General features: G+C 39.0%; 1 protein-coding gene across 1 annotated transcript in view; it reads right to left on the reverse strand.

Annotated features, from left to right (window-relative positions):
- Positions 1-2,675: 2,675 nt before the first annotated feature.
- CHAT (choline O-acetyltransferase) overlaps positions 2,676-20,793 on the reverse strand; it is a 36,138-nt gene continuing 18,020 nt past the window's right edge. The window contains exons 8-15 of the mRNA XM_021536141.3: positions 17,064-17,233; positions 14,661-14,761; positions 14,337-14,465; positions 12,999-13,121; positions 11,424-11,565; positions 8,284-8,346; positions 5,216-5,353; positions 2,676-3,572 (exon numbers count right to left, since the gene is read on the reverse strand). Of these exons, the coding sequence (XP_021391816.1) occupies positions 3,303-3,572; positions 5,216-5,353; positions 8,284-8,346; positions 11,424-11,565; positions 12,999-13,121; positions 14,337-14,465; positions 14,661-14,761; positions 17,064-17,233 (1,136 nt within the window). The 3' untranslated portion in view covers positions 2,676-3,302. The remainder of the gene's footprint in view (positions 3,573-5,215; positions 5,354-8,283; positions 8,347-11,423; positions 11,566-12,998; positions 13,122-14,336; positions 14,466-14,660; positions 14,762-17,063; positions 17,234-20,793) is intronic.

A 20,793-nucleotide genomic window follows, 5' to 3' on the forward strand; every position in this document is an offset into this window, starting at 1 on the left:
GTCCCACCAAGAGGGCTCATTAAATCACAGCCACTTGTTACATCAATGCAGTTACACTTAGTTTGTCAGTCAATTTTCTCTCTTTTCATACTGAACAATCTATTCCACAGTATTCTGGTTAGAAACATTTTAAAAGCTTCATGTTTGGTTTCCATAAGTGCATAAAGGTGTGTATTTTTACACTTCATAAAAGAACTTCATCTGCATAACATAAATAATTTTAAATAAGATCTTAACCTATTTCCTGAAATCCATGATGGATACAGTGTGCGATCACACCACACAGGTGTAGGGAATTGTGTTAACTGAGAAGCAGTACAGTCCCTTGTCAGAGAAGTTTGTAAGGCCTGTGAATTTTTATCCATCTGTAATTTAACCAGAATCCTCCAATTTAAACAGATCTGAACTTAGCCTGAAGCTTCCTGCACCAAGTCAGGTACCTTGCAGATAGTGCTTTTAGCACAGGTAGTGGCAAAGGTAAACCATGTACACAAAAGATTTCTTCTGCAGGGATTGAGGTCATCAAAGCTGCTCCTTTCAGATATTCAGGCTGAACACTAAGACCAGATCAATAAGATACAAGTACAGAGTGGTTAGTTGAATAAATAGGAAGTATGGGTAGTCACTGGTCCTCAAATAAAAATATATTGTCAGTATTTTCCACCACCAGTAGTTTCCAGAGCTGGAGAATGCAAAACACCTGTTACAGCAGCTGCAGACAATATAAAGTATCAGGTGTGGGTGTAGATGCTTCCTGAGTTCTCAGTGATTGTGTTAAGCATAGTGTCTTAGCTACTGTTAAGATTATAGACAAAAAAGTAAAATGAGAAACAGGTAATATTTTCAAATTACTATCTGTACTTATGTAGCTAGGATTACAAAATAAAAGTATATATTTAAATAGAAGAAAATTAATAAACTATCAAATAACTATTCACAGTATTTTTTTACACACTTAAAATATGACTACAATTTTAAACATAAACTTTTACAAAAAATATATAGTGCTACATTTATGTTAGAAATGCAGAATGCTTTTGTAGTGAAGTGATACTTCACTAAAAGAAAAATTACTGGGAACGTTTTGAAGTAATTTTCATAATTATCATATAGGAACAATTTAAAGTTTTATTTTGAACTGTGCATTCTTTAAGCAAACTTTTGGTCTTGGTAACAATTTTCTTGGGTTTTGTTTATGTATTTTTACATCTTAACTTTTAAATTAGATTAGATTAGATGTTAGGAAGATCTTTACTGTGAGCAGTGAGGCAATGGAGCAGGTTGCACAGAAAAGTTGTGGATGCCCCATCCCTGGAAGTTTTCAAGGCCAGGTTGGATGGGGCTTGGAGCAACCTGGTCTAGTGGAAGGTGTTTCTGCCCATGGCAGGGAAGTGGGAACAATATGATCTTTAAGATCCCTTCCAACCTAAACCACTCTATAATAACTTTGGGGCAGCTTTTATGCTAAAATACTATTTATGTAATCTAAAACCAGATTTCATCTTTGGTTTGAACCACAGCTCATGAAGTAATAAAACATACATATTTTTTCAGTGAAATATAATAACTTTTAAAAAAATGAACCGAGTTCTTAATGTCTGTTAATCATCATAGTTGATTTACTTAAACATAGCTACTTGTTCTAATTGATTATCCGGCCCACTGTGCTTTCTTATATGGGATTGTGGATATCCTTTATCCAGCAGTCTGCTTAATTGCACATATGCACCTCCAAAGAGGCAGTAAAATAATCACGGACATATAGAATCTCCTGAATTTATATCTAGCGTTCTTAAACAGAAATGTATCTGCATCTCTAGGTTATTGCAATAAATCTATTCTCCTTTTAGGCTTCAGAGTGCTTAAATGTGTGATTTTTCGGTTTACAAAGGAAGAGAGAACATCACCTCTCCACAGGCAAGGCAGCAATCCCTGGCCAGGCCTCAGAGGGTGTTCCAGCTTGTGCAGCACGGGATCTGCACTGGAGTTTGGAATTGAATATCTTCAGTCAGTGAGTAACTTATGTTCTAACAATGATACTGAACACCTGGAAGTAAGGCAGCATATTTGATCTCACAAGAAAGTAACTGGAAATATCAGTCTCTGGAAGGATTTATAGGGAATGAAAGAGATAATTAGGAAAACCTCAGGATAACATTCACATAAAATGGGAATTAGCAGACACTATATATTACCACTTTCCTGGTTGAATTTACTGTATATTGCGGAATATGATACCCTATATCTGCTATTAAAACATATAAAATATAAATCCCTCCAAGCAGGATGATGCAAAGCCGATATGAGTACCAGTACTGGTATTTATAACTCTAGCATGAAGACTTCCTTATATTGCAATTTACCTCTTCATTCTAATTATTGCTCTTTGATTTTGTGTGGTTGCATTCACTCTCCTGCCAGTCAGAGTGACTAAATTAATTCCAATACAAACAGAAAAGGTCTTAAGTAGGATGGAATAGTACTTTTGTTTTGTGCTTTGCTGCTCTGTCAGGCTGGATTTTGCTCACCAATAGAAAGAAATTATTAAGCCAATTCATTAGGGACAAAATTCTCCCAGTTATCTGTGATGTATCATGTCTCCAGTATGCTGCTTTCAGAACAGGACTGTGCTTGAGACCAGTGCAAATTAGAATAAAGCTAAATTATTTCTGCAGCATTTTCAAATTGGGGGAAACATGCAAACTCTCATGTCATGTTCCTAAACTCTGTGGGAATGCACAGGGGCCACTCTTAAAAAAATAATCAGTTTTTCTTATATGGTAAATAGACTGGTGGTATTAAATACTCTTCATGCAAAAGTTCAAGATATAATGGCATCAGCCTATTATTTACAGTGTTACTCTCAAAATTTCTAATAGGGGAAATTTCTTTTTTTCTTTACATGCAAATCTTGCAGTAATAGATGAGAATATTTTAGAACTACTTGCAGGGGATATTAATTAATTGATGTTCCTTAGCATTTAATTTATGTCATATGCATATAACTTACTCAATTTTTTAGGTAATAAAATGGCACAAAGTAATTATGGTTAGAAAATGGTAGTACAACACATACTTTTATGACTTCCTCCTTCATTTCAGTCAGTGAGACCTAATCTTTTTTGCTGACTTGTAAGCAAGAAATGGTAGATTTAGTACACAGAGTTGTAAGTGTTGGCAACAATGAGAAACAAATGACACTTTGGTTCTACACTATGATATTACTAGTATTATCTTGCCTTTGAACAGCTATGTCATGTTTCTTCCTAGAGTGGATTCAGGAGGATAATTCCCACAGTCTCCTAGCGCTGGTGGTCACTCTGCAGCTGTGTGGTTGCATCTTGTTTAGCAGGTGGCTTTGCTGTAATAGAACTGCATTTGTTGCACAGATCTCTCATTACTAGGAGACTTTCTTCCACAGCTTTTGCCAACAAGTTTGAGGAGGTTTCCTTACATTCCTTAAAGCTTGAGATGCAGAATAATAAATGCTCTGGCTGAGGGTTATAACATGCCCCATATCCATTGGGCACCACAGGCCCATAGCAGCAGAACATTTCCATCGTAGTAGGAACCTGGTTGCAGGGAGAAGGGAAAGAGAGATCTCTGATTAATCAGGGCACATAAAATCAGCTACTTAGGAATTAGGAAAAAGAGGGAAAAATGCTACAAAAGCTGGTAATGTGGTGAATCCAGCCTTGTGGAGTATCACTGTCTTCAGAAGTCCAGACCTGGAGATAATTTACCTTGGAAGGCAAAAGCTGATCTCATTATAGAATCTCGTTGCTCTATTTGTTTGCTATGGTTTAAAAACTGGTGTAGTTTAAGGTGGCTATAATGCATTTCTTTGCTCAATTTCTATAGATATTTGAAAGCTAGAAGATTTGTTATTGATAGGAATTTTATGTAATCCTTGTACATAAAATGGATATGTAAAACTTCTTTAAGGTTTTTAATTTCTTAAGGTTATGTTAAATTTGTAATGTGAGGACTTCATTAAATTAGAGAAATGAGCATTGTCCATTTCTAATAATAGTTTATAATTAATGCTGTATAAAAATAATTTAATGCAAGTAGGCATTCTATTACACCCCACTTTAATCATAGCATAATATGGCAGTGAAACACTTTCTTCTGCAGAAAAAAAAGGTGTTAGAAATCTCTATGTTTCAGACTTTGTGTTCATAGGCCTTCTCAAACAACATTTGCCTTTTTAATGGTGTAGAACAGGCCATTAGTCCTGCTAATAGAGCCATAGAATTGTCAGATGAATTTGCTGTGCAACAGCCGAAGGCCATAAAACTATTCAGAAGCATTCTTGGCTCATGGATAGTTTCTTGGAGAATTTATGTACTAGCATGTTGGTTACATTCACTCATGTCTGCAAGCCTACAAACATTATGACAAGATCAAGTTACTTATTAAGGTTTTATGCTGTAGCATGATATTGTAAGTCTGTTTTGTTGCATAGTCCCAATCTGCTGCAGTTGGGTTAGTGTTTCAGTTAATGAATTCCTACATAGATTTCTTTTTTCATTAGGACTGCTACTACATGCAATGAAACATTTAATTTTTAGGCTGTATGACATAAAAATGCTTCCTTATTCATAACATTAAATATAGGAAGTATTGAGTCTTAGAGTACCTTTGTATGTGCAAATAATCGTAAATCTGTAAATGTCTGTACCTGTCTAAAATGTCTGTAAGTCTTAAGTTGCACATCTGCATGTGTTGCTGTCCTACAGCAAAAAAAGAAGGCTCCCAAAGATCTTAAATGTAGCAACTTTTAAAATTTCCTCATGGCTCTTGGCTTTTTGTTTCTCAGAGTGGCAGCCCTTCTGGCTTGTGGCTACTGTCAGTGGAGTAATGACTGCTCACTAGAGATGTCATCTTAAGGGAAGGAAGAAAACAAGGGGAATGGGAATATATGTAGTTTGGAAACTGAGCCCTCATGTGAATTTTACTAGTTTGTGTGCATTTCCAGAATTTCTGCAAAGGACTTTGGAATGTTGCCTTTGAAGTGATAACTGCACTCAGTATTTACTGTGCTGATGAACTAAAACAGGATTGAAAAGGTGGAGCAATTTGCAGACTTCCTGATGATACTGCTTTTGTTTGCTTGCCTTTTTACATTGTTCTTACTGTGGGTAACAAGGTCCAGCAGAACACAAATGCACTATGCTTTGCTTGGCAAAACCAGTGAGCAGGAGGCACTCACCTGGCTGGTTGAGAGGATGAATCGATTGCTTGTCAGATAAGTCTCATCTGTAAATATCTCTGGCAGTTCCTTGAAGTGCTCCCGTGCCACCTCTCTGAGCCCTAGCAGGTGATTGTCTATTGCCATTCCAGTAACAGCCTGTGATAAGACAACAGCATTTAACTGAGTTTGCAGGCATTTGGGCTATTACTGCCCAGTGCTCTGGTCAGAGCTGATGAACTTGGTTTGACTGATGTCAAGCCTATAACATTCAGATATTACTCTGAGTATGTACTTTGCTGAAGATCAATAACTAGAAACTCTGAAGAGTTACAAATTAGGAAGGAGACAGTCCTGATGTGCGTTATGTGCTGATGTTATCTGTGTGTTTGTTGTCTCTCAGAGCTGAATATCATGGGCTGGGCTTCTAAAGATGCTGAGGGGAGCATATGGGCCAGCAGAAATTTCTAAGTCTGTTTTGGAATTTTCTGTGCATCATTTGGATTATGTTTCAAGGTGGAGGGCTGCAAAACACCTCCAAATTGGAACAAATCTTCCATCACTTTGCTGCCTGCATCTCCCTTTGGCAGTTAGAGCATATGCCATTCCATAGCATGTAGATCCAAGGATCTGGTAGATGTCTGGAACAGGCTGAGCAGAATAATGGATAGATTTGCCAGTGATCTATCACAGATCCATGAGCAAGCCCCACCCCTTGAGAAAACTGAGTTAGGGATACAGAAGCAGTGGTGGCAGCTCACAGGAGCTGCTGCTGAGCCTGCAATGAGTCCCTGCCATCAGCTGCCTATGCTCAGGTCTCTGCTCTGCCCAGCTACCAAGTGCTCTAGACTTAAGGCATTTATTAGCTTTAAGAGCTTTTCCCTGCAGTAAATGTGATTGAAGATGGCTAACGGGATCAAAATTCAGCACTGGGGGCTTGGTAGACAGGATAGTTACAGAGCTTTGCTTCTTTAGGAAACTAAACCAAAATTTGTCCAGCTAACCAGGAATTGCCTCAGATAAGTGTGTTCAGAATCCTTCAGTCCAGGTCTGCTCTTGCTGGTGAAAGCACTGATTTTGTGGACTGAGCTGTAGCTCTTCTGTGGCCCAGGCTGAAGTCACGTAGGAAGGGAATGCTGAACTAGGGGCATTGTACTGCCCTGGGAGCAGAGCTGATATCCCTGTGGCACAGGACCCTTGTAACAAGGGGAACAAACAGCCTGAGAAAAGGCAGGATATAAAAAAAGAGCATGAGCTTGGTTTTCCTCTTAAGGATTAAAAAAAAAAAAAAGAAAAAGAAAATAACAAGTTTACTTCTCCTATGAGGAGAATCATTTTAACCATTGCTAAGTGCCTGAAACAGGGGGTTGGGAGTGCTTAGCCTGGTTTAGCTTATTAAGAACTGAGCACCCATTGGTAAAGGAGCTATTTGTTCATCAGCCCAGAGGAAGGATGCTTGCAAAAAAGTAGCATACGTCAGCTTTGTGTTTATGTTCTTTTTCCCATACAGGGAAACTGACTTGATAATCAAAGGAAATATTTTGCTATCACACAAGATTTATAAGGCTGTTAGCAATGACATTTTTGCAACATAGATCAATGTCTAGTCTGAAGAGAGGCTGAGACAGGCTAACGAAATAAACTGTGAGTCAACGCATAGGAAAAAACTGGCCTAAATTGAATTTTAGAGCTCCACTTTTAAGATAGCAATGCTACTAGTAAGCCTTAACAAGGGGAAATAAAATCATTAAATTGCTTTTTGTTTTATGAAGTATATTTTTTTTTGTTTTCTTAGGAGCTATTACATTTCAGTCTGTTACGCACAATTTAGTCAGACCATCTAAGTCTTACTCAGAGTTTAAAGCCCTAAAGATTACATTCTGCTATTCTGAGAAAGGAGGGGGAGCTTGGTAAATAGAAATACCTGGAGAGCTTTTTAAATTTAAAGAAAAATTATTTTTCCAATGGAAGTTTTAATATTTTCCCATGAGATCCACGGGAGGCTGAATTTTATAGCAGTTTCTGGGTTTGAAATAACTTGGAGGGGAGAATTAATGTGTGTTTTGCTTTTTTTCCTCTCTCTCTTTTTTTTTTTTTTTTTTTAAGAGCTGCTGTACAGAAATTCCATTGGTTATGACCCAACCCATTGTTATAGACCTACAGTGTGTTGTGTTCATTGTGAGGTTACCCTAAGATGGTTCAAGCAAGGCAGCTGCCCTGAAGTAAGACTTGGCTTCTCTTTACAGAACATGTGAAGTCTCAGCTTCTAAGATGCGGGTTCTAAGCACAAGGCTTGAAACACAGAATTGTTTTTCTTTTGTTTCACAGTCCTGCCTGAAAGCAACACTTTGCCTCTTCAGTGCTCAGAATATACCTTTAAAACCACCTCTGAAGGTGAATGATTTCTTGAATATTATGAATATTCAAAGAATAATCAAAAATATGGGTTTATAGGCAATGCTCTGAGTCAAAACCATAGGTAGCAAATTCACTTATCATAGCTGGTTATTAATATATATTCATTTCATAAGTGGTATGACTAAGTTGTTTATAGAACAAGTCTATGCTTTGTCTTGGCACAGTGGGACGTACAGCATTACCCAGACTGGATTGTCTCATTTTTAATCAACAGAAAATGAATTTTATTTGATATTAAACTGATTTCTTTACTGGAGGGCATCTCTCCCTGTTATTAGACACTGCATTCAGGTCTTTAAAAGAAAACTACTATAATCACTCCTTCGTTAATGACCTTTATTAGAAATGGCAGTTGGGAATACCAGAATACATATTCCAGAATACCAGTCTATCTGAGGATCTGGTTCCAGATAGGGACCTCTACCATGTAGTGAAGAGGAATATAAGAAAATGCATAGATGGTTAGTATTAGGTGTAGGTTTTTTTAAGTTGAGGTTAGTTGAATATGGCTATCTGGGCCATTAGAAATGTTCCTAAAGTGTGACACAGCAGATACTTTCCTGTTTGGAGATGCCTACATTTTTCTAGTGTTTAAATAGCTAATGACTATCTTCATACTTTTTTTGAAAAAGCTGACCAGTTCTTATTCAGACAGGCAGTGTTTTACTCACCAGAACAGAGTAATTAGTCTGAGCTGCAATTGCATCCTTAAATTTCTGCATCTTCTCAGAATCCTGTTGGGGTAATCAGAATATATATATTATTGAATCAACTCTCAAAGAAATAGCACCTTCCATCAACTGAGAGTCAAATAGCAAGCACCCCAAATGTCCTTTGCTCTTGGCTCAGGTATAAGTACTCTGATAGATGAAAAACCACAGGGATCAATGCCCTGATCAGCATCAGCTGGTCATCTATTGTGCAAAGGGAGAACAGATTTCTTGGTGGTGGTTTGTTAGAAGTCAGGAAAAGACTTGCAGTTGCTTTTGTGTATTCTTTCCATTGATTTTGGGGATGTAAATTATTACCAATAGAATCACTATGTTTGAAGTAGGGAAAATAATTGCCTCAAGTAATACAGTATTTTCAAAACAGGCAGTGTACCTTCTCCAGAATGGTTTATCTAGACAATGATATATTAATGAAAGCTATTACTGATATTTTACTAGCCAGTCAAAAAATTAACTCCCATGTGTGAAAGGGCATCTAGAATTTTCCAAGGCCGCATCCACAGATGCCTCACATTTCAGATAACAGGCTAGTAAATTTTAAGTCCTGTCAAATGGCAGCCTTTTATATTAAGGGAATGATCCTAAGAAATGTTGCCTTGCTGTACATCAAATCCAACACTGCAACTTTGGGAGACCCTGAAACAGCCAGAAATGAGTGGGTCTCCAGATAAAAAGGGGACCTTCAGCTTCTATGGACGATGAATGATCTTTTTAACAAAAAATTCATTTTAGAAGCAACTCAAGGTCACCATCAGGGACCTTCAGAATATAAAGTCTGATATTTTTTCACAAGGCTAGAGCCAGGCCTTAGTTCCCTTGTACAGATTAAATTACCAAATGCAGTCTTTAAATCTGATTAATTTACAGCTATTCAAGCAATCTCTAGTGTCAGTAGCTGCTGCTTTTACAGCAAGTGTCAAATGCATGAGATATTTTTCCTGCTGAAGAATCAATCTGACTCAATCAATCTTTGGTGACTGTTCAAGCTATCGTTTGAGGATAATTTTTGTTTGTATCAGAAAAACATTTTTTAATTGGATTTAAATTAATTGCTCTTAACAAACAATATTTTGGGGACTTCGAGGCTACTTATACCAGGTAGTGCATCTCTTTGTCCAGAAAAAAAGAATTAACCCTTCACATTCAGAGCAGTGTGTAGGTCTAAAGAAATCACCTTGGAATAGGGTTGTATTAAATTAATTTTCTAATGTTTCTGTGATACTAATATATATGTAGTTTTGCATGGAAAGATGAAGATGTTCATATCAAAACAAAGATTTATTAATGTCTGTTGGAAAGAACAATCTCAGACCAGTGTAAGTGTCCTTTGTATCTCTTGGTGGAGAAGAGGCCAGGAAAACTATCACTGGGTTGGTTTGCTTTATCATTACAGGTTTTTCAGGGGAAATGAAACCATTATTCTCCCTATTCTGTATGGCCAAGGCATGCAGTATAAAGATATGAACTTCATCATGAGACACTTGGCATTCTTTGGCTTGCTTATGTCAAACAGGACAGCTTAGGAGGCTGGGAAAGGGGAGTATGATCTCAGATTTGGGTGGGAAAAAGGTGGGAAATGCTGAAGTTCTGGGAGAGCTGCAGGAGTCAGTTAGTATTTGAAAAAGGCAGGAAGGAAGAAATTTTTGCAGGGGGCTGGAAAGATCTGTTGAAACAACGTGATAGGAGCATGCTGGTTCCTGCCAGGAGCACAGTGAGTGTGCCACAGCATGGGCTGGGACTGTGCTGAGTGCCCAGGTGGGGAGAGGAAAGTGCACAGCAAACAGGAACTTCTGATGTGATGTGATTGAGAACCATCTTGTCAGACAGGACACTGACAGCAAATAAAACCAGCTTCTTCTTGCCTACTTTGTGGTCATTTGCAATATGCAATAGTCTGCCATGAATTACCCACCCAAGAAAGGGAGTTACTTTGGGTTTTTTGAGTTATTTTACCATGGGACTTACTTGAGCTTTGTTTATCAGGAGCTAGGTTCTGGGCATGATAACCTTAAGGAAATTGAAGAAGCTGTGGATGAAGAGATGACTTATCTGGGCAAATTTTCATAATTCTCTCTGTGTTAGATCTTGTTTTATAATTTTTCATTAATTTACACCTAATCTATAGCCCAGCAATGCTTCTGGCAATGTTATGCTAAATTCTAAAGAACAGCCATGTGGGCTGTTGCCACTGGAATGAGCTTACTGTGAAAAATAAACTGTATTGTGGCAGCATTTTGCATCTAAACAGCCACCTGGAAATTCCCCATACAGCAGCACAGTGCAGTGGGTGGAAGTGGTGCAGAGACATTGAGGGAGGCTCCCCAGGGATGGTGGGCAGGACAGTGCACAGGGCTGTTTGTGCAACTCTGCTCTCAGCTGCACCTCTTTGCATCCCCATCTACTCTGTACAGAGATCATGCTTCTGGCAAACAGTTGGTGGTGTCCCAGAGAAAGGTAATTTTAATTTTTCTTTTTGCAGTATGATATCAGGACGGTTTAGAGAGATGATTAGTTTGATGAAGCTTTTCATCATTAAGGTTCAGCTCCCTTGAGGATCCTATAGGACTTTGTCTATTTGGTAGAAAAATCCCTTTAAAACAAAAAAGATATCAAAAGATATCCACATATCCAGAAATGAAAGCATGGCAATTACATCACATATTGCAGGCTGCAGCAAAACTAACCACTGCAGGAGACCTGCCAGGCAATTCCCCTGGTGTGGCAGTTTAATGATCCTGAACTTTGCATGTTCAGCCTAGATCTCTCCAGGGAACTGAACTTGGATCTGATGATAGAACATTCATATCACAGTACTAAATCTAAAATTAGATATTATTTTTCTTATAATGTCACATTTAGGTACCTCTGAATCTTTTGGATGCTTAAATAAAAGAAAGGGAATATTTATATTTAGCTTAATGGTCAGTCTGTACAAAAAGCTAAATCCTGTAATGCTTGCTGCCTTGCCCTATGCCTTTATGTGCTCAGTTAAGAGTTAAAAAGTGAGTGAATTGGGGCCATGAATGCATTATTTGCTTAGTGTTTTGGCAAAGAGGAGAGAGGGAGCCAGCCCAACATACCGACACAGCTGCCTTGTCGCCTGCCATTGCCTTGACAAAAGCAAATGCTTCGGAGGTAGCAGACCTAATATTCTCCACCCGGCCCTCATCAAATCGGCGCAGGGAAGCGCTTTCATAGGTTGGGACAAGCCTCCTGTGACACCTGAGAGAGTGAAGAAAAACAAAGAATGGTTGTTTTCTAAGAGTCATAAAGACTAAGAGAAATATAGGCTTGGTACATTTTATTGTTACAGCCACACTTTTATTTCTTGCACAGTATTCATCTCAATGTCGATAGAATTCTGTAAGAAACTTTAAAAAGATGGATGCTCACTCCTTTCTAATAGGAAGAGCTGCATACAGCTGTATATGTTTTAGTTATGCATTGCCAGTGAAAAAATGACTTGTTGTATAAAAACAAGGCTAGTAAACAAAAATTTACTGAAAGATCTCAAGGAATGTTTTATTTGTACTGCATCATAAAATAATTGTGTAATTAATCATTTACTTATGGGCTTGAAATATGTTTTATATAAAACAAGAGAAAATGCACTGAGTGGGTGAATGAAAAGAAGAAAACTAAAAGGGAAATAGGGTGTTTTTGTGATCTGGAATGAAAACCCTCATTGCAATTAGAACAGATTATGAAGACTGTTATTTAATTTGAGTCCAGGTATACAGATACTACTCCTTGCTTCAGGAGATAGACTGTCTTTCAGTTGAAGCAGGTGGTCTCAGAACACAATTGTTCCCTAAGGTTATGGCAAACATGGGATTTATATCATGTCTGGGATCCAGATGAAAATCTTGGGCTAGGTTACTGTTGAAGTTTTATTAATGGAATGTGCAAAATGGATGTCCAACAGACGTTAAAGGAGTACCTGATATGTGTTAAGCATCTCTAGTCTTGACAGGTAAAGACCACTCTTTACCTGGGAATTAATTTGATGTGATAAAGAATTATTTGTGTAATAGGTTGATCTGCAGGAAACCATGCAACCTATCTCTACCTGTTCTGGCAATATAGAAAGGAGCTTTTAATTTTTATAAAACCATGGAAATTAGGGCATCTTTTCAAATCTTGGGATGCTTGTGAAGAAGGGAACAGCAGCAGTTACTGTTCTGTGTGGGAACCCCAATCTGATACGCTGTGCTGTAGTGGATGGTTTTCAGCCTGTGCCAGAGATGCATGTGTGGTTACTGCTGTGGTTCCTCCCAGGCTACCCACGAGGCCAGGCAGTGGAGTTTCTGCCCCAGGGACCTGGGCTCCCCAGCTGCTGCTGCTCCAGACATCCCTGCCATATTCCCTCACCCTCTCTACGCCAAGCACAGGGACAGCTGTCGGGAGGGTACTGGCTGGGATTGGCATGTGTGGGACACAGGGATGGGAAGGCAAAGCAAGAAGAGGGAAAGGGAGTGAAGGAAAGGAGTACTCTCTCCCAGAACCAGTTTCTATCTTGTCTGCCTTACAGTCATTAGGCAAGATCACTCATTTTCATGCAGGAGGCATTTGTTTGAATGTTGAGGAAAAAATGGACCCTGTATAAAATCCTACTACCCTGTGTACCTTGTTCCTATGAATTGAACTAATCTTACCTGTAGAATGCTAGCTGAAGTGCTACTTGAATGTAGGCATCTGGGCTAATCTTTTGTTTCTTAATGAATTCCTTTCCATAGTGCTCAAACTTGTAGGCTATAAAATCCAGATTTTCCACTGCCCTGGGAAACAAGCAGAAGGCAGTTACTATTGGGGTAGATGTAACAATCTCATAGAATTGTTAAAGTTGGAAAAGAACTCTTAGATCATCAAGTCCAACCATTAACCTACCTACCTTGTTCACCACTAAACCATGTTCTGCCCCATTTCTGTTTGCAAATAAAACCCAGAGATCTTTTCCTGCCAGTACCCTCCTAGAGGCTCCTGCTCTGCAGATAGTCCTGGCTTTTGGTAACTTGTTCCTAGTCAGCAATTTTTATTCATACAGATTCTATACCAGGCTTGTTATCTGCAGCTTTAACTGTAGCACCTAAGTCTGTTCATTTGAGTAAGACACCCTTAAAACAAACAAAAAATCAAACCAAAAATCCAACAACCTCCCCTCAAGCTTAGTGTTTCCACTCCTGAAGCCTAAGCAAGGGTCTCCTTTGTTCTTCACAAATTTCTGAGAGATTTACTGGTGTGAGAATTGGGTGCATGTAGGATGTGATGACGGCCCTAAGCTCCTTGCAAGATTCAATTCAACTACCTTTATTTAAAAACATGAAGGGGTTATTCTGCATCCTGAATGTTCTCACTCATATGTATCTTTCTAGCCACTTTGAAGTCTTATGTTATGCAACCACACTGGACATGCTTACAGCTGATCATACAGACAATGTGTTAATTCTCTACAAAGAGATCACAGACCTGAATGTTGAGAAAAAATTCTTATTGGTGCCCCCACCCCCACAGACCATGCAAATCTTTGACAGCCTGGAAACAGAGTCAGAAAAACTAGACTTCGTAGGAGCTATATGAATGCAAACAAATTACATTCCTAAATTCAAATTGTTTATTCAAATCAGTTGTATTCTCCTGTTCTCTATATGTACCCCTACTGCCCTGGCTTCAGATTGAGTCAGCTCAAACCCATAAAGACACAAAACCAGTATTGTTTTCATCCTGTGCAAATATGGGTAAGCTGTTTTTCCAGTGGTTTTTGGAGTACCTAATATTTACACAGAAGGAAAACAATGGTAATGAAATTCCTGAACACAGACAAGTAGCTTCAGCCCATAAGGGTCTTATCCTGCAGAGAGATGCTAAGTATATACAGCTTGGTAAGAAAAGGAGGAGCAGGAAGACAGGAGGCCCCCAAGGAGGGAGCCCATGCAATGTGCTGGGTAGTTCCCAGCTTGCAGTCATGGCTGAGAAAGATGAGGCATCTGTTCTACCTTTGGAGTTTTTCTGCTGCTGATGCCAAATGTGTCTGAATATCAGGGGAACACTTCCATCTTAGTCTCCGTGGAGCCGGGAGCTCGCTCACTGAATCAGCTCGGACTAATTTCTTGGAACTTTCTTTTCTGTTGGTATGTGAGACAGAAGTTATTAAGGTCACAGGAATAATCCATTTATTAAACACTGCTCTTTTAGCAGGTGAATTACTGCTTTTCAACCATTTTACATGTCTTAATGCCCCTTTGCATCGGGAAATTTGCCACTGGCAGGAGCTTCCCAGGGGCCAGAATGGGTATAAAATGTACAGAAAGGGAACTCACATGTGCCTGAGCAGGTATTCAGCGCACTGCACCATTACGATGCCATCGAAAGGGGAATGTTCACACACGGTCCCGCAGAGTCCGTCTCTTCCTACCACAAACTAAAGCAGGAGAAGGATAGGTGCAACATACACAGGGATAAATTGTGTTCTGGCTAAGTTATCCATGATGGAAACCTGACAAAGGTGTTATCCTTCTCCTGTGGGTTTCTTATTGCTCATATCAGGAACTTCCTTGCCCTACAGATCAGTGGGTGACTTACAGATCTACTGCAGGAGACTTGCTTGTCCTGTGAAAGGTGTTGCACTGAATTCCTTTCATGCTATTTGGGACTGAATCCTGTAAGAATGTAAATGTTAGCAATTCCCAATGGAATCTGAAAATTTGATTTAGCACCTGCTTTATGGTACATAAAACCCATCAATACAAAGACAGGCCAGGGTTCACCTTCCACTTTTGAGGACAACAAAACTTCTGTATCTGGGAAATCCTTAGGACCCCATTTTATTACAAAGCTCATCTTTATTTGATAGCTTTCTCATAGCTTGTTTTGAATTTTTTATTTCTAGATCCTTTCTTCATTTCATTTCCCTCTTGTTTTCATTCTTAATTTCATCATGTACCCATGGCACTGTTGGTGACAACCTGCTGCACTCCAGTTCTGTGATACACCCATGCAATTTGTAACTTCTGTGTCTCATACAAAAGCAGATGTCTAGGTCAATACTGCAGCTTTCCTGTCCTTTTTCTGGGCTTTTCCTCACACTTGTTTTGAAGAGCATTTTCCTGGACTTCACCCACTTAGCTCTCTCTTGCACATTTGTATCACACCCTGCCTCCCTGATTTCCATGAGGTTTTCAGAGAGTGGGCATGATGTAACAAGTTCACCTGGACATTTTCTGAACCCTTACTGCAAAGGTGAGGAAGAATATGGAGAGAAAGAACAAATTCTACTGTGACAATGGCTTCCTAATAATCTGTGTTTGCATAAAAGGAAATGAGATCTTATTTCCCTAAGAATTTCTCTTCACCTTTGAACTAATTTGGCCTGAATACATCTGGACAGATTAAGTGCTCTTACACTCTATGCAATTTTATTTGCTTTCTGCTGCCTTATGATAGTAGACAAAAAGAAAATGTTGTTTATTCTCATCTGCTTGAAATATCTCAACGCTTGACCCTGCAAATAACAGGGTTCTAACTCTTCTAAAGACAAGTGGTCTGTTCTTCAAAAGAGTCTGCTAATAATGTCATTTGCAGTGCCATTAATCAGGAATGATTACTGAAATGTATTTGCTCTTGGGTAAGTTGATGCAAGTGAAATTATTTATGGGACTACAGAAGGGAGATGGAACAGAGAGCACAGTTGAGCTTATGGATCGAGATATTCTGCCCTTGGTCTGGTACAGATTGTGGGATAAGAAACTATAGAGATGAAAAGAAGAACTAGAAAAGTACAGCATATACAGCTATTAAGTTTTTGAAACTATGTGGTTTTGTAAGGCTGCCAAATAACACATACAGTAGGCTGGCTGATTGTGTAACTAGTGGGAAATTCTTGCTTAAGGATGTAACTGCTTGGGGCTGTAACTGCTTGGGGCCACAAAAATATATAAACTGATCTGTGATAACAATAAAGTGCCTTTGGCTTCTTTTTGCCTTGACTTCTCTCATCCCTCCTTCAAAGTCCCGTCTCAGTCATGGCAATTATTTTAGGTGTTTCTCTTTTCATGTTGCTGTTCTTAGATACGGCAAGAGCAAAAAACATTATGCAAGCAATGTATCAGTCGGGGTTTTTTCAATTTTTCATAAGGTGTCAACATTGTTGACAGTTGGAGATTAATACATCACTTCACTCTGGGTCTATTGCAAAGTGTGGAAATAACAGTGCAACACTTTAAAATATGACAGTAAAATCTGATGGGGAAAATGGCGAGAGAAGTCAATACTTAAGGAAAATCTCAACAAGGATGCCATTAAATGAGTAAACAGTCTGCTAAGTGAGGATTTAAACCCATGCCAAATTATAAGCAGTAGGATGTCAGGAAAATGGGTAAGAAGAGGATATGAAGAAAAATATAGTGCTTTTTTTTTCATTCTGGGATACTAGGCTAGTATTTTCATTCCATTTGACTTAGTGTAGAAAAATGCATTGGTTTTTTATATCCTATGTCTACCTACTCATACATCTGAATGTCTATGTTATCTCAAGAGCAAAGGGCTGCTTTGGAAAAGATGGAAGTATCCCTGCTTCCCCTGCCTTGCAAGGGACAGCCTTGCTTACACCAAACCTGTCCAGGCAGATGCTGACACCACCTTCCCCTCTTTTTCCCACCTGACTCTGAGTGGTCCCCACCATAAGGCAATGTGCAACTTATGTCACAGTGATGCAAGTTTCTTACCTGCATAGGTTTGTCATACCAACGATTGGCCCCATTTTTATGGTAGCCTCCTCCATGTAGCATCTGAAATGCCATGTTTGTGTTGTTGAGTTCCACCCCACTGGGGCTGTCCAGGCACACCAGGCATATGCACCGTTCAATCATGTCTAGAGAGTCACGGTTGGTGGAGTCTGGGGATAAAAGAGTGAAATGTTCACATCCTCTTACCTCTGAGTACAACACTGGCTGGAGAACCCTCTGCCTTGGAGGGCACTGAAGATCTGACCCTGACTCTGCAATGAGCTGGTGTCTGCAGAGATTCCCTCAGCAGCAGATCATCTCAGTGCAAGGGAACATTATACCAAGGCATTCATTCCTGTGTTAACTTTTGTAATGCTGTGTATCTCTCACATGATTCAATAATAACCACTTAATTTTTCTGCCTTTCATTTCCTTGAAGTAATTGTATTACAAAATAGATCTATTTTACTCTTAAAGCCAGCATTGCTTACTTATTTTATAAATAACAGTTACAGAGGACAGGTGGAAAATAGAAAACTTCAGAGCTCATGCTATTGCTGCAGTATTCTGCTCTGGAACAGCAGAGCTTGGAGTGTTTTTTTGTTGTTCTCCCATGAAAACACTTTTCAGAACAAGGAACATCGGGGTCTATGTTGACTTTGTCTTATTGTGTTAAAACCCTCTTGTCTGTCCTGTCTCTGATCATTAGCTTATATTGCCTACATTACATGAGGAAACATCTGTGAATGAGGTTTTGAGGTTTAGTTTTTGGACGTGGTTTTGCCAAAGCCATGGGTTGCCATGTTACACTGCTCTCCTATCACTACTATACTGCTGAATAAAATGGGCTTTTCTGGTTTTCCTTCTATTTCTTTTGCCTGTCTTGACCCTCTTATATGGTTGGACTACTGCAGGTATTTTTACCTTATCCTCAGTGCTTTTCTCCTTATTTATGGTATATTTTTGTATTTCTCAGTTTCTTTGCCTAGCTCAGAAATGTTGCAAAGGTTCAGGGTTTGTTTGCATCTGAGGACCAGTTTGAAGCATAGGAAATATTTAATTGTGAGCACTTTTTACAGTTCCTCATTGAAAAGATAGAAGTGTGTAACTTATAACAAGAACTTGCTTCATTTAAAAACATAGCAAATTATTAATTGCTTTAACAATTGTTAACAAGATCAAAGGAAAAAGAGCTTTCAAGTGTCAACATAAAATTCATTTTGTTCTTAACAGAGCAGCTTTCATTCTCTGGTTTTGTTAGATTTTGGTGTAAATGTAAACTTGTTTCAGAATGTTCTCAACAAAAGATATAAATTCAAATTTATCAAAGCTTCTTTCAAGTCTAGGTGAAGTTCAACAAATCTGTGCTCAATTCAGAAAATTATTTTAGCCAAAAAGAATGGAAAAAAATTTAAAAGTAAACAATTCTGATTTGCATTTGAAATATGGGGCCATTTCAACATGTGCATATTTTCAAGGTTTGCAAGTATTTAAAGTAGCTTGATTGTTTGAAAGAGCAGCATTTTTCATAGTAAGAAATAATGCACCTTTCCTGGAAAGTAACATAGGTTACAAGGAGTAACATAGGTTAGTCAGGACCTTGAAAAAAAGCCCAGACACTTGTTACCATCCAGCTTCATTCTTCAGATGCTGTGTAGTGAAAAAGAGACCAAATATGCAAGAAATTAAAAATGTGTCAAGAGAAGGAGAGGCAAGTGGTAGCAGTGGGTGAGAAGGAAGAGGGGGAGCTGTGGCCTTGTGCAGGTTATGGTAAGGTTCTGCCTATTGCTGTTTGGTGGCTCCTGCAAGGCAGCATTAGCAGCCAGGGCCCAAGGGACAGAGATGGTCAGCCTGACTTCTTGCAGGCCCCTGGGGACCAGGTGGAGTGCAGAGTGTGTTGTGTCACCTTGCCAACAGAAGAGTCTGAGGGAAAGCAGCTGGAGCACCTGCCAGCTCCTACAAAGGCTTGAGCCAAGAGATTGTGTTTGATGGGGCGTGCAGAGAGGTTGCTTCCCTGCAAAATGTGAACACCAGCATCCCTTTGGAGTGTCTTCAAAAGCATTCAAAAGCTTTATAAGAGAGAAGACACATCCCTGTCCACTTGGATGTAAAGCTTTCCTAGTATCTCACACTTGCAGGGCTGACTGTAATCGTGGCATTTTTTTCATTGATGATCCAGGTGCATCAGTACAAAGATTGAAAAGATCCTTGTGAATGGAACTTGCCCTGTATACATCAGCTTCTGGTGCTGGCAGACAGGCAGCTTTGAGGAAAAACAGCTTGGATAGTGATTTACAAACTGCTCACAGCTTGCTCAGCATTCTGCTTTCCACTGTTTATATATATTTCATTGTGGCTGCTACCACACATCTTTGACAGATATGAAACCCTTAGTCTGACATATGGCTTCAGGGTATCTGGAGTCTAGGTATTAGAATGAATAAAATTAAGCTGTGCCAGAAACAGAGAAGTAGGGGAAAGATGCTTTTACAGAAGGAAACAGACATATCCAGAAGGCTGATCAAACACTGAGAAATTATCATGTGAAGCAGGCAATAAATTGCACAAGAACTCATGAACCATGACTTGGGATTGAAAATATCTGCAGGAAGAGCTAAAACAAAGGAGAGTAATACCAAGCCTAAAGCCTGCAACACATTTGTTCTTTTCTAATGCACAGTTGCATTGAATTGACCAGTCAGCTCTTGGTTAGTTGGGGTTTTTGAATTTAGTTGTAGAAAGGAAAATATGAGAAGACAGTTTTGAATCAAATTCAGATGTAGTATGCATGGGACTGTAGCCGGTCACTTCATACAGAATTCACTTCTTGTCCTTAGGAAGAGCGAGCTGGTTCTGCAGCCTGAAGGCAGTTACAATGCTGAGTGTGTTTATAAATCAGTGATGGCTGAGTTTATTACAATCTCTTGGACATTTTCTCTCCTAGAAGACCAATGCTCTACTTGCAGGTCTGTGGATACCATGGGTATAACTCCTTTGTAGCCTCTGCAAAGCACCGCACAGGTTTTCTGTCCCAAAGTGTTCTCTCTTGCCCTGCCCAGCACAGACCAGCTGTGGAGTGACCTTTTCACCCACATTGCTTCCCAGGTTCTCTCTTCCTCTCTTATTGTTGCAGGAACATTTCACCATCACAGATAAGAAATTTCACCATCACAGATAAGAAAGAAAAGGGCTGTTGATGATCATATATCCATGTATAACAGCAATTCATTCACCTGTATAGAAGAGCTGTCCTAACATGAATGGTATGGGATGGGATTCCTGCTTAGATTAGAGAAGACTCACATCATGGTGCTGTGAGGGTTACTAGTGCAGAATCTGTTTTTTTTCAGCTGCAAAAATGAGTTGTTTGCTTTCTGATTAAAATTAATATTTTGGGGAATGCCAGGCAATCTAAAAACACCATGGAGAGGGTTTTGCTAGTTTTTGTTGATTTTTGTTTTTGTTTTTCTTTTGGATGATGTAGGCATTAACACAGATAATTTTGTTGGAAGTTTCAAGGTATTTACTGTCATACTTAGCATGATATGAAAAGAAATTATTAAGTGTTCACTTCAATTATCATTAAAATAATATTTTTTTTGTCTCCTCCTTTAAAAAGAAATTATGGGAAGAGGAGGAGAAAGCTTAAAGATGGGACTAATGCTATGTAATGTTGCTGAAATAATGGCCAGGACTCTCTGTGTGTGTATCTGTACCAAGTTTTATAAGC

Source organism: Lonchura striata, chromosome 7 (assembly GCF_046129695.1).
Source record: "Lonchura striata isolate bLonStr1 chromosome 7, bLonStr1.mat, whole genome shotgun sequence".
Taxonomy (NCBI): Eukaryota; Metazoa; Chordata; class Aves; order Passeriformes; family Estrildidae; genus Lonchura; species Lonchura striata.